Source organism: Pristis pectinata, chromosome 3, assembly GCF_009764475.1.
Source record: "Pristis pectinata isolate sPriPec2 chromosome 3, sPriPec2.1.pri, whole genome shotgun sequence".
In the NCBI taxonomy this organism is placed as follows: Eukaryota; Metazoa; Chordata; class Chondrichthyes; order Rhinopristiformes; family Pristidae; genus Pristis; species Pristis pectinata.
In genome coordinates, this window is record NC_067407.1 from 75,698,188 (window position 1) to 75,710,602 (window position 12,415).

The 12,415-nt window shown below is 39.9% G+C and overlaps 1 protein-coding gene across 2 annotated transcripts in view; it reads right to left on the reverse strand.

Annotated features, from left to right (window-relative positions):
• LOC127568314 (uncharacterized protein C6orf118-like) overlaps window positions 1-12,301 on the reverse strand; it is a 40,627-nt gene extending 28,326 nt beyond the window's left edge. For both annotated transcript variants that reach the window (XM_052011927.1, XM_052011926.1), the window contains exons 1-5: window positions 12,168-12,301; window positions 9,836-10,529; window positions 7,632-7,754; window positions 3,006-3,065; window positions 154-278 (exon numbers count right to left, since the gene is read on the reverse strand). In XM_052011927.1, coding sequence (XP_051867887.1) covers window positions 154-278; window positions 3,006-3,065; window positions 7,632-7,754; window positions 9,836-10,510 — 983 coding nt within the window. In that variant the 5' untranslated portion in view covers window positions 10,511-10,529; window positions 12,168-12,301. The remainder of the gene's footprint in view (window positions 1-153; window positions 279-3,005; window positions 3,066-7,631; window positions 7,755-9,835; window positions 10,530-12,167) is intronic.
• Window positions 12,302-12,415: the final 114 nt, after the last annotated feature.

Below are 12,415 nucleotides of genomic sequence, written 5' to 3' on the forward strand. Positions count from 1 at the left end.
GCCTCCAACACATAAGGACTCATGTTCTCAGAGAGTATGCCTAAGCAGTATTAGCTAATTAAAAAGCCACAACATAACATGATCAAACCTGTAATTTACAGAACAAAGCATCAAAATTACAGCATAATTTTCAAAGGAATTCCAGGTACGTACTCATCATTCCTCTGCAGAGCGAGTTTTGCTTCTTTCTCCAGATTTAAGACTCTCTGATGTGCTTCTTCCACATGATGAGTTTTCACTAGCCTGTTCTCCATTATTTGAAACTGAGCCTGAAAAGTCTGTTGGGTTTAGGAGGAGAAAAGAAATAATCTAAAAAAATTCAGCTCCTTGAAAATCCACACCTCTAGATTTCATTCAACAATGAGCAAAATAGTGAAGCTGCCTTGTCACAGCAGATATCTGTATCCTTATCCTACTTTAGTGTTATAATACAACTATGAATATCACTTGTATTAGAGTGGAAAAGGCATGCAAAAGTTAAACATGGTATCCAGTTCAGACACCACTAAATAATTTGATAACTGTAAACTTGCAAATGTGAATCATTCAGTGTTACCTCAGAAGTAACTAAGTACAGGGAAAGGGCAAGGGGAAAGAGGAAAGAAAAAAGAGGAGGGGAGGGAGCTTTCCTTTACATTGGGAAGACCAAAATCAGATTGGGCAAAAGCTTTGCAGGACATTTCCTTTAAGGCTGCCAGCAGTACCTCAAGCTTCCAGCTGGCTATCATTTTAATTATCTGTGCCACTCCCACTATGACCCCTTGGTCCTGTTTATTAATCTAATGATACTCAATGCAAATTCAAGGAACAATTCATTTTTTGGTTAGGCACAGTACAGCCTGAACTCAATATCAAGATCAACAATTTCAGAGAATGATTCTGCTATTCTCATTTACAATTCCTCCAGACCCATCTTTTGTATCTTTACTTGCCCTATTACAACTCCCTTCTGCATCATATGCATTTTGTTATTTGAGCTCCATTCCATTCCTATCCTTCTGTTCTACTCCCTTCTCCTTTCTCTGGACCTTGAAACTTCTCTTAAGTTTTTCAGGGTCTGATGAAAGGTCATTGTCATGAAATGCTAACTCTGTTTGCCTCTTCACTGATGATGGTCATGCTCCTATACATTTATAGCACCTTCAGTTTCAATTACAGTCAATTCAGTGTTTTATGTGTTGTCTTGCAGTAACTTAGGAAATGCAACAGCCAATTTGTGCACAGCAAGCTCTGACACATTGTAATGAGATAACAATAAGGTAATCTGTTTAGTAACTGGATGAGGAACAAGTATAGACCAGTACATTAGACATCTTCTTTGAATGATGCCATAGGATCATTTCTATGACCTGAAGGGACTGATGGGACACCTGTTCAACACCTCCAATATTACTGTAGTCCCTCAGTTCTGCACTGCAGTGTTAGCTGTATACAGTAAAGCTCAATAATCTGCTATCTGATGATTCAGAAATCCCAGTGGTTGTCTGAGGTTACAAACAGGCAGATGGAATTTAACTCAGGCAAATGCAAAGTGATGCAATTTGGGAAGATAAATCAGGACAGAGCATACACAGTGAAAGCCAGGGCCCTGGGGAGTGTTGTGGAACAGAGAGATCCAGAGGTACAAGTCATAGTTCCCTGAAAGTGGCGACACAGATAGACAAAGTGGTGAAGAAGGAGTATGGCATGCTTGCCTTTATCGGATGGGGCATTGAGTAACAAGAGTTGGAATGTCATGTTACAGCTGTACAAGACATTGGTGAGATCACACCTGAAATATTATATGCAGTTCTGGTTGCCAAGGTATAGGAAGGATATGATTAAGCTAGAGAAGGTGCAGAAAAGATTCACAAGAATGTTGCCAGGACTGAAGGGCTTGAGTTATAAGGAGAGTCAGGATAGGCTGGGACTGTTTTCCCTGGAGCGAAGGGATGATCTTACAAAATCATGAGGGGCATTAATTAGCTGGATCGTCACAATCTTTTTCCCAGAATGGGGTAGTCCAAAACTAGAGGGCATAGATTTAAAGAGAGAGATGAAAGATTTAAAGTGCACGAGGGGCAGGCTTTTCACACAGAGCGTGATGGGTACATGGAAAGAGCTGCCAGAGGGAGTGGTAGAGGCGGGTACAACTGCAATACTTAAAAGACATTTAGACAGGTTCAGAGGGATATGGGCCATATGCAGGCAAATGGGACTAACTCAGCCAGGCACCTTGGTTGGTATGAATGAGTTGGACCAAGAGGTCTGTGCTGTATAACTCTATGACTCTAATGATTCAGCATCTGGCTCACTGGCTGATGTTTCCTGTACTCCCTTCAAACTCATTGGAGCCCTGTTTCCTGAACTCCCTTCAGTAAAATGTAAATTAAATGTGTATTGGGTGTTAATAAGGGAATTAACATCCAAAAGTCTAGAATAGCTGCCAGTCCAGCACCCCAAAAGTCCTCATGATGCCGTATTATCAGAATTTTACTGTAGTGTGCTCATCCTTGAGGTGGCCCTCAAACCCAGAACTATCTACTTAGAGATTAGTTACCACAGCTACCAAAAGAAGCAAAGCTAATATGATGTAAGAGAAATCTATTGCTTCTTTATGATTTTGGGAACAGTTATGATTAAGAGGCATTCTACTATACAAGCATACCCAAACTAAATAGGATGAGAATCTATTTAACATTGCACAAATTCAGTACATAGAATCTCTTATTTTCTGTCTTTTACTTCGTTTAAATCCATAACCTTTGTGGTCATCTTTCTGGTACTTGCTCAGGAATTACCAGATTTGTTACATACAATATCATTGCTTGCCACGGTGGGATTTTAATTCTTTTTAATGCTTGGCAGATGAACTTTGTTGAATTTGCAACATAAAAGAAACTTGTCAAAAAATGGTCTTATTGAACAGCTCAGTCACAAGCACTGGCTAAAATACTGCAACATACCCTCCTAATTTTGATACCTTTATAAATTTTCCAACATGTAGGCATTTTTAAACCCATTACCTTGTGTTGATTTTTTGGCTGAGATTCCAGGAGTGACATGAGGTACACATCGTATTCAACCTGAGAGTGATAGGGCCAAATCAGAAAATAACACATTGAAACAAAATACAATAGTTTATGTAAACCAACAATTTAGGTTCTGTAAAAGCTAAATAAAAAGAGGACCGGGGAAAGGGTGAGTGGAAGAGAGAAAAGAGACAGAGGGAAAGGGAGAGAAAAAGCTACGGAAGAGTGATAAAGGATGGATTATTTTGGAAAGTTCAGTTGCGGTAATTGAATGCATTCACTCTTTAAGCATTATAAACTCCCTAATATTTCTACAATACAGAAGCAACAACTACTATAAAGAGAATATTTTCATTTTCTCTCTCAAAAACAATTTGTATTGATTATATCTCAATAAATGTTTTGAAATTCTCCTCTTGTTTTTCAAAATTATTTGAAAAAAAGCTACCAAGCAGAAAGTACCAAAAGCTAAATAAAAAGTCTATCATTATAGGTGGCACAGCTATATTCTGAGAAGTTCAGTGAATTCCACATGCTCCGACGACAAAATCCAGGTTCAGCTCAGAATCATACATCTAGGAAAAAGCTTCAATTCCAAAATATTAAAATATTAAATTACTTACAAATGAAATGGCAATTTTAAAATAATCAGGAAACATTTTATAGCTGGTGCCAAATTCTTTGATCATTTTTAACAAGAAATTAAATTGTACACAAGAAATAATTAAAACAAGTTGACAGAAAAAATTGCTTCAAATGTGACAATAGTAAGTCATTTTATAGACTAAAAGGGGGTGCAGTCAGAAGACTCTTGATTAGGTTTACATAATCTGTTTTAACTGGATAAAAATAGAACATTTGTTGTACAAGATGGAGTCATCTCTTTTCAAAGTTGCAAGTCCTCCTCACACGGACAGAAAAGTGCTCTGTCTAAGAATTTGGAAACATGAAGGAGGACTGTATGGATTCTATCTGGAATAGTGAATATTCAAAGAGAAAGCAAATACAGTGTGACAAGTGGTTGAGATGTATTTTGGGATAATGATTTCTTGAGTTTTAGCAGGTGTCACTTAAATAAGAATAAAACAAATATTCTCAAAAATATTCTGCAATACATGTAACATTTAAGACACCATTAGCTGTCATTTTTAGATTTTAAAAAATATATTCCCTTGCCTAGAAATCAATCGCATAAGATTATTATTTCTACCATTGTGTGACTGATAGTTCCCTGGAGAGGAATACAGTAATAACCATTTCCAAGTTGTTTTCAATCATTCCAGAAATTCCCCTGGACATTTCTGAGCATGAGTCCCCTTGCACCCAAGGTAATTTCTGCACCGGAGCACATGGGGTGACATTGTTTTTTGTGCAACACTCCTTATGGAGCATAGCAAGTGAACACAAACCATATTGTCCAGGGGTAGCTTTTGCTGGACACTCCTGGGATACTTGGTTTTCACAGTGCAGCAATCATTGGGACTCCTGTAAGATTTGTCCCATACTTACCTTTGCTAATCCACTCCAACCTCACACTGCACCAAAAACCACCATTCCCACTTCACTCTGACCCATCAAATTTGATTGTATCTGCAAGACCCAGGCGAGGAATATACCCTGCCTCCACGTCCTTTCCTATCCTCTAAACCAGAGGTTTTCAACGTGTGGTCCGTGGACCCCTGGGGGTCCGTGGCGGGTTGCCGGGGGTCGGTGAGCAAGCCAAGAAAAAAATGGAAAAGCGACTTGTTACAAAGATGTAGCTTACTTGCTTGCTCCAGTTTTCCACTATTCAGAAAATCGGCCATATCTATTCTATCTGTTATAGGCGACAATCTTAGAGACTTAGACGGTGTTCCCTTCTGGTAAGCTGCCGCTTAACATTCGATTTGTGTAGTCAGAGTAGTCAGTAGTGTTCACTACTCACTACTATTCTGTTGTGCACTCTAGTGTTAGCGAGACTGAGTGACGTTGTTGGTGTGCCTTAATAATATTGCTTACTTACCGTGCATTTACGCCACAGTGACGTCACTGTTAAACAAAAAGTGCGCAAGTGTGTAAATCTTAGATTAGTTTTGATACTTTTATTTATCAGTAATAGTAATTAAACTGTCCAGCGTGTATTGCTGAGTATGGAGAAATTTCTGAAGAGAAAAGCTGACCAGAAACTGGAAGATTCTGATGACGAAGGGGATAAGGGTGACCGAAAGAGAAAACAACGCAAGTACGATCCAGAATACATTTCATATGGCTTCATCGCAGTGAGGACAAATGCAGACCAACCTCTCTGTGTTGTGTGTTCGCAAGCACTGTCCAACGATGCAATGAAACCAGCAAAATTGGAGAACCATTTAACAATAGTGCATCCAGATATTGCCAGTAAGCCGAAGGAATATTTTGAGCGGCAAAAGGAGCTGTACCTCAAGCAGAAAGGTGCCTGCACCACTGTAAATGAGAAGGTTCTTTGCACATCATATTAAGTAGCATTACAAATAGCACGTTCCAGAATGCCTCACACAATTGGAGAAGAGCTTATACTGCCTGCAGCAGTAGGTATGTGCGAAGTTGTACTGGGAAAAGAATCCAGTCAAAAACTGAAAGCCATTCCACTGTCTGATAACACAGTAAGCAGAAGAATTGGCGATATGGCGGAAGACATACAGAGCCAACTGATAGCATGTCTTCAGCAAGTCAGATTTACGATTCAGCTCGATGAAAGTACTGATGTTGCCAGTGCTGCGCAGTTGTTGGTTTATGTTCCATATTGCTGGGAAGGAGAGGCTTTGGAAGACTTTTTGTTTTGCAAGGTGCTCCCAGGGCATACAACCAGTGAAGAACTTTTCCGTGTGCTTGACACTTTTTTTGTACAATCGGCATTGGCGTAAACACAGTGTATTGGAGTATGCACGTATGGTGCTGCTGCAATGACGGGACGGAAGTCGGGTCTAGTCGCATGAGTGAAAGAAGTAGCTCCACATGTAGCAGCAACCCACTGCATGATTCACCATGAGGCTTTGGCTGCAAATGATATGGATGAAAATCTTGCGGATATATTTTCCACGTGCATTAAAATCATTAACTTTATCAAAGCCAGGCCGCTCAATCATCGTTTGTTTGAAAACATATGCCATGAAATGGAAGCCAAGCATAAGCATTTGTTGCTACGTACAGAAGTCAGATGGCTGTTACGAGGCCGCATTGTGCAGCGTGTATATGAACTTCGAGATGAACTGCTCATTTTTCTAAATGAGCATAACGGATCATTGGCACAGTTCTTGACAGATGACACGTGGGTTGCCAGATTAGCTTATCTTGTAGATATTTTCAACATTTTTAATAACTTAAATTTATCATTGCAAGGACCTGGCTCAAATGTTCTGAAAACGCATGACAAAATCAATGGCTTCCAGAAAAAACTCCGTATCTGGAAGACATCTATGATATGCTTCCGTTGCTTGCTGAATTTCTGACAGTGAACGAGACTAAGACAGAGGCCATTGCGAGCACTGTTTTGAACCATATTCAACAGCTGTCACATTATTTCCATGGGTATTTCGGTGACGATGACACGAGCATGTTTAATTGGATTCGAAATCCGTTTGAATGCATGCTTACTGATTTAACTGGACGTGAACAAGAAGAATTGGCTGAACTGTCATCTGACAGGACTTGGTGCTTGCAGTTCAACCGAATTTCACTGTTGTCATTCTGGATAGCATGTTCCCAGGAGAATCCACTGCTGTCCGGCAAAGCCGTCAATGTTCTGTTACCATTTGCAACCACTTACTTGTGCAAAATAGCATTTTCTGCAGTCACTGCCACGAAAACTAAATACAGATCAAGACTGAATAGTGAGCATGACATACGCGTATGTTTGTCGCACATACCACCACGTTTGGACAAACTCTGCAGTGCAAAACAGGCACAACCTTTACATTGAACTGAACACTGAAAGTTACTGCTGGTAATTATCGGTGATTGAAATAGTCAGTATTTCAATAGGGCCTATGTGCAGTAATTTAAGTGTTGTAGGCATGAATTATCGATTGTTTGACTTTGTGGGCTTTGGGGGGTCCACTATCTAACAAGGACATGTTCTGGGGGTCTGCAGCATGAAAAAGGTTGAAAACCACTGCTCTAAACCCCTCCAATCCTTCTGACACTCCATTTTTCTCCCTAGGCACCTACAATCCTCCTAAACCCAAAGCCCTCTGATCCTCATGACCCCTCCAAACTTCCTGCCCTCCCAACCCTGCAGTCCCATCCTATCCTCCCAAAGTCCTCATCTGCCAACTCCTTCCACCAGCCACTTATTTGCTCACAGCCCCTTGGGCAGGTCCCAATCCTTCCTTGCTACCCTCCAGACCCCTGAACATATCCAGATAATCTCCCTAAATTCTTCACTTTCCTCTCCTCCTTTAGTTACTCCTTAAAACCCACCTCTTTAACCAAACTTCTCGCCAATATCTGTCAATGGGTCATTTTTAATTCTTGTCAAGCTTTTGCTCCCGTTTAGTGACTTGGGACATTACAATATGTATACACATAAAAAGGCATTACTAAATTAGTAACTTCACAAAGCACAAGCATATAATACTGTACAATACGTTTGCTGGAAATTACCTTGATTTCACTTAAAATTTCTTGAAACATTGTTGAGTGTCGGCAAATGTCTTCAAACACGTCACTGAAGATCTGAAGACGTTTCAAGTTTGGTACAGGCAGATGACCTAACTTCATCAGCTCCTACATTTGTAATTAAGAAAGGATATCACTGGTAAAAACTGAGATGATTCACAAAGAAGGAAGAATGCTTATTAGGTGCAGGACTTCAAAAGCTTAAATCACAAGTAAACTTTGACAAATGTACTAAGTATAAACATAAAATATAAATCTATCTTTTAGATTGCTGAAATAAATAATTTGAACAACAGAAAATAGCAGTAAAGATAAAACAAAACCATGTAGATTAAGTTATTTTCCAATATAGGCAAAGGAAGATGCTAAGGGAGGAAGGCATCAATATTATCATAACTTGAATGATATGGAAGATTACCATCTTTGCTTTGGCTTTAGAACATTAAGTTCTTTAAGAAATAACTTATCTGTATGTTGAGGTGATCTTCTTTATTCTGCTTCCCCAATCCCCAAAACATCAGCAGCTAATCTGTGTTACCTCCATAGCTGCTCAAATTGCTATTAATTAGTTCATTGTTTAAATTCATAATAATTACACATTTAGAAAATAACTTGGTAATGAAAACATTACTGCTTTCTACAGGATATCCACTTTGATGCCTTACAATATCAAATGAAGCCATTTTGACCATTGATACCCTATTAGAATTTCATTGCTCATGTACATTTGCCATTGAATTTGCACTACATCTTCAGAAGCTGTCTGACCATAGTTTTGTTTGAATTTGCCAAGGATTTCAGATTGCTACTAATTCTTCCCACCTAAGTTTTTGCATTTCAGGCTCTTTAAAATGTTTCTTGTATAATTCTTCCAAAATTTTCAATCTAAAACTTTTTATATCCATGAATACTGAATAATTTAGAGAAAATAGTAGATTAGTTTTCTCTGCTCCTGTCTCCCAACCTGCACAAAATCTTAATTAAAAACAGAAAATGCAAGTCAGGCCACATCTGTGGGAAGGGAAACAGAGCTAGTGTTTCAGTCTGAAGACCTTTCAGTGTTAGCTCTGCTTCTCTTTCCAGATGTGGTTTGACTTGCTGAGTATTTCTAGTATTTTCTATTTTTATTTCAGATTTCCAGCATCAGCATTTTTTTTTGATTTGCACAAAATCCTGTTCACCCATCACCAACCACTATGTTAGTGAACATTAATTAGCTTCTGGTCTAGCAATACATCATTGCAAAATTCACACTGTTGTGTGTAAGATCATCTCCTGCTACAGCCTTGTCCCTCCTACTTCTATAATTTCCTCCAACCCTTTGAGATCTCTACCCTTCTCCAATTCTGGCCTTTTGTGTGTCATTATTATTAATCACTGTTACCTTGATAGTTGTGGCGTTACTTTCCTAGGCTTAAGCTCTGAAATTCTTTAAATCTCTTCATCTCCCTTTATCACACTCCTTCAGACTACTGTTTTTGACCAGTCTTATGATCAACTGTCATAACATCTCCTTGTATGGCTTAGTCCTATGAATCACCTTGGGATGTTGTACTGGGTTAAAGAAATTACATACATCGAAATTTTTGTAATGGTAGACATAGATTTATCCATTTTTCAATTAACTTCAATATCACTTCCCTCTTGGTTGATCTTTGTTTGCTGTTGTACCTTGATTTGGTTTTGTGGGAGATAATCTTCTGGAGATTTTTTCCAATTAGGCTCCAGTGCTCTTGCAACTTCTTAGTGTCCTGAACCAGATCTGAAGGTGATATCAAAAAAATTAAGGGGCAAGTATTTTGTTCACCTCCTGAGTTGGGTGATTTTTCTTTTCTAATATGAGGTAGGTTTAGTAGATTTCCAAATGACGACCCTAAAGCAAGAAGCTGTACACACAGGAAAGAATGTAAAAGAAGCTTGCACTGATAAAGTGGCATGGCTCACTTTTCCATCAGGTTCAAAAAAGCAGCCTAAATCACAGTAAATTCACTTTCAACAGCACAAATATTATGTTTATTTAAAGGAGAGTAGAATTCTACAGTTAAGTGCCAACACTGAGTTGCTTCCCAAGGAATTCCCGACAGCCCCAAAACAATCTGGTTTTCACTTCTTCCCCTCCTCTGCTCCCCAACTATTTTGATTCTGAGTGGCGGTTTTAGTCATCTTAGCACACCTATAAAATCTCTTACATGAGCTAGCTTCCACTCATGCTTCACTACAGCTTTGTAACCAGACATTATATCCCTGTCTAGAAGATCTTGCTTCATCAGGATTCTTTTCTCAAATTCAAGTAGCTTTCTGAATTGGTCCTCCTTTGTGACTCCAGCCAGGTAGCATTCAACAAATTGGCTCTGGCCATGACTGCTGTGGGGTTGTGCACAGTTCTGTTGCTGAGGTTTCATGAGCATGAGGGCAGTTAAGTCCAATTCCTCTTTGATGAAGTGATCTTGTAATGTTTGTTCCTTGGCTTCTGTGGTTGCTGAGCATGTGCGTGAAGTCTTATCTGGCATATACTGAAAAACTCTAACTGCATTCTGATCAAGATCGTCAGGGAAGTTAGCTGCAGGCAATATTGGCAGCACAGTGGTCACCTGCCCAAAGTCTACCATTGCATTGGTCATTTTCTTTGCTTTGATCTCACTTGACTGCTGCTTTGATGCATTTTTCTCTTTCTTAAGGGTGGACTTTTTAGCACCCTGCCATAATGCTGAGCCTTCATGCTGTTCAGATACTTTATACAGATTCCTGTGGTTCAAGTGCCCAAAACTGTAGGCAAGGATATCGGCCTTCTGAGCCCTTTCAAAGCCATGGAGAAGCTGTCGAAGTGTTTTCTTATGTGGGTCAGAGCACTTCATGGAGTTCATTCTTTCAGTGAAGCAAAGCCTGAAAATTTAGAAACAAAATCAATTAGTTCAAGTGGTGAGGGGGTGAAATAACCAGTTGGTTGTGGAGATCCTGTTTCCCATGATGGAAGGCAGCAAGTGGCTTTTATTGAAGCATGGTGAAGTTGGTGTACTACCAGAAACCACAAGAACCTATCTAGCAGCAGATCTAGAGACCAATGGCAAGGAAAGCCCAGGATGACAGGAAATCTCCAAATAAGAGAAGTTTGATTTGAATATACTTCTCATGTTCCCTTCAGTTTACAGCAATTATCCAAATCTACCTTTTCATTATACAAGGAGCTGTTTTTGCTCCATTGTAAATCTTTAAATTTATTTATAATAATGACATGTATGTCCCAAAAAAGTGAATTCCGTACCCCATTATTCCTGTTCCTGTCAGTGGAACTAAGTCTCAGCTCTGCACTGGGACAATTTCTTTCTAGGCTTGTGAATGCAGATCAATTATTCCCGTGCCTTCGATTACTGATCTGCAACAAGTTGCTACTGTAAGATACTTTTTCCTAGCACTTTTAAATGTCTACTGTTTTCATATTGTGATTGTTCATATGCATACAAAGAAATGGAGCAGCAGGCCATATAGGCACACAAGCCTGTTCTGCCATTCAATTAGATTTTAGCTAAAAATCTACCTAACTTACAGGACAACTTCAAAATATTGCAGCCAAAGTAGACAGAATCACACAAGAGTAATATTTACTTTATTAACTGTGACAATTTGCAAAAATAGTTTGGCATATTCATTTGTGGAGGGGAAATGACGGTACTGATATATTTCATTTTTTTGTGGACAGGAGTATATCCAGTGGTAGCTGAGACATTAATTCTAATTTATCTCTTTACAAATGCACTGAGTTATCACAGAGCCTGGAAGCAGTTAGTCTTAGCACCCCTCCCAAACGTAAGAAGTTGGGTTGGAAATATCACTGATCTCTTGCTAAAATCAGTTGGTATCATCCATATTTCCAAATTTCCTTCCAACACAGGCCATCTGGTCCATCGAGTCTATGCTGGCTCTCGGGGCAATCTGTCATATGCTAAAAGATGAACTCTTGATCTCTCAACTGACCTTGTCGTGGCCCTTGCACTTTGTATAATTTTTTTTGGTGAATGTTGTGTCCCTAATGCTATGTGCCTGTGATGCTGTTGCAAGTAAGTTTTTCATTGCACCTGTGCATACACTTGTGCTTGTGCACAGACATGTATTTGTGTATATGACATGAACTCTGACTTTGATTTGTGCAATTTCTCTGTAACTGCAACACTATAGTCTGCACTTTGTTTTCCTTTTTACTACCTGGATGTAATCATGTAGGGCATGATCTGTCTGGAATGCATGCAAAAAACGCTTTTCACTGTATCTCGGAACATGTGACGGTAATAAACCAATTACCAGCAGTGCCATTCCCCCACAACTTGTTCCCGAACATAAACATCATTCCCCTCTCTGGGGATTCTCCTGACACCCACCTAAACAAGGAGCAATTTGCAACAGACAATTATCCTATCGCATAATCAGTGCAACATATAAAACTTCATATAGATTAAACAAATAAAAATCTTCCCAGGCTTTCGATCTGTTTCCAAGCCCGTCCTTAGCGGCAGCTCCGAGGCTAACCTGGGCGGCGGGCTAGAACATTCCCTAAGGCCGATGTCTCCCTGAGTTATGCGTGGACCGCCGCCGATCGGCCCCTCTGCCCCCGTTCTCCAGCACCTCCGGTCACTTCACATTCGCCCCGTACCTGTTCCGTAGGCCGCGCTTCCTGGTTGCTAGGCGACCATCGCGGGGCCCGCAGCTGGATGTCCGTCACTTCCGCCTGCGTCAGCGCCGACCGGGGGTGGGCCGGCGCTGTCACGTGACGTGAA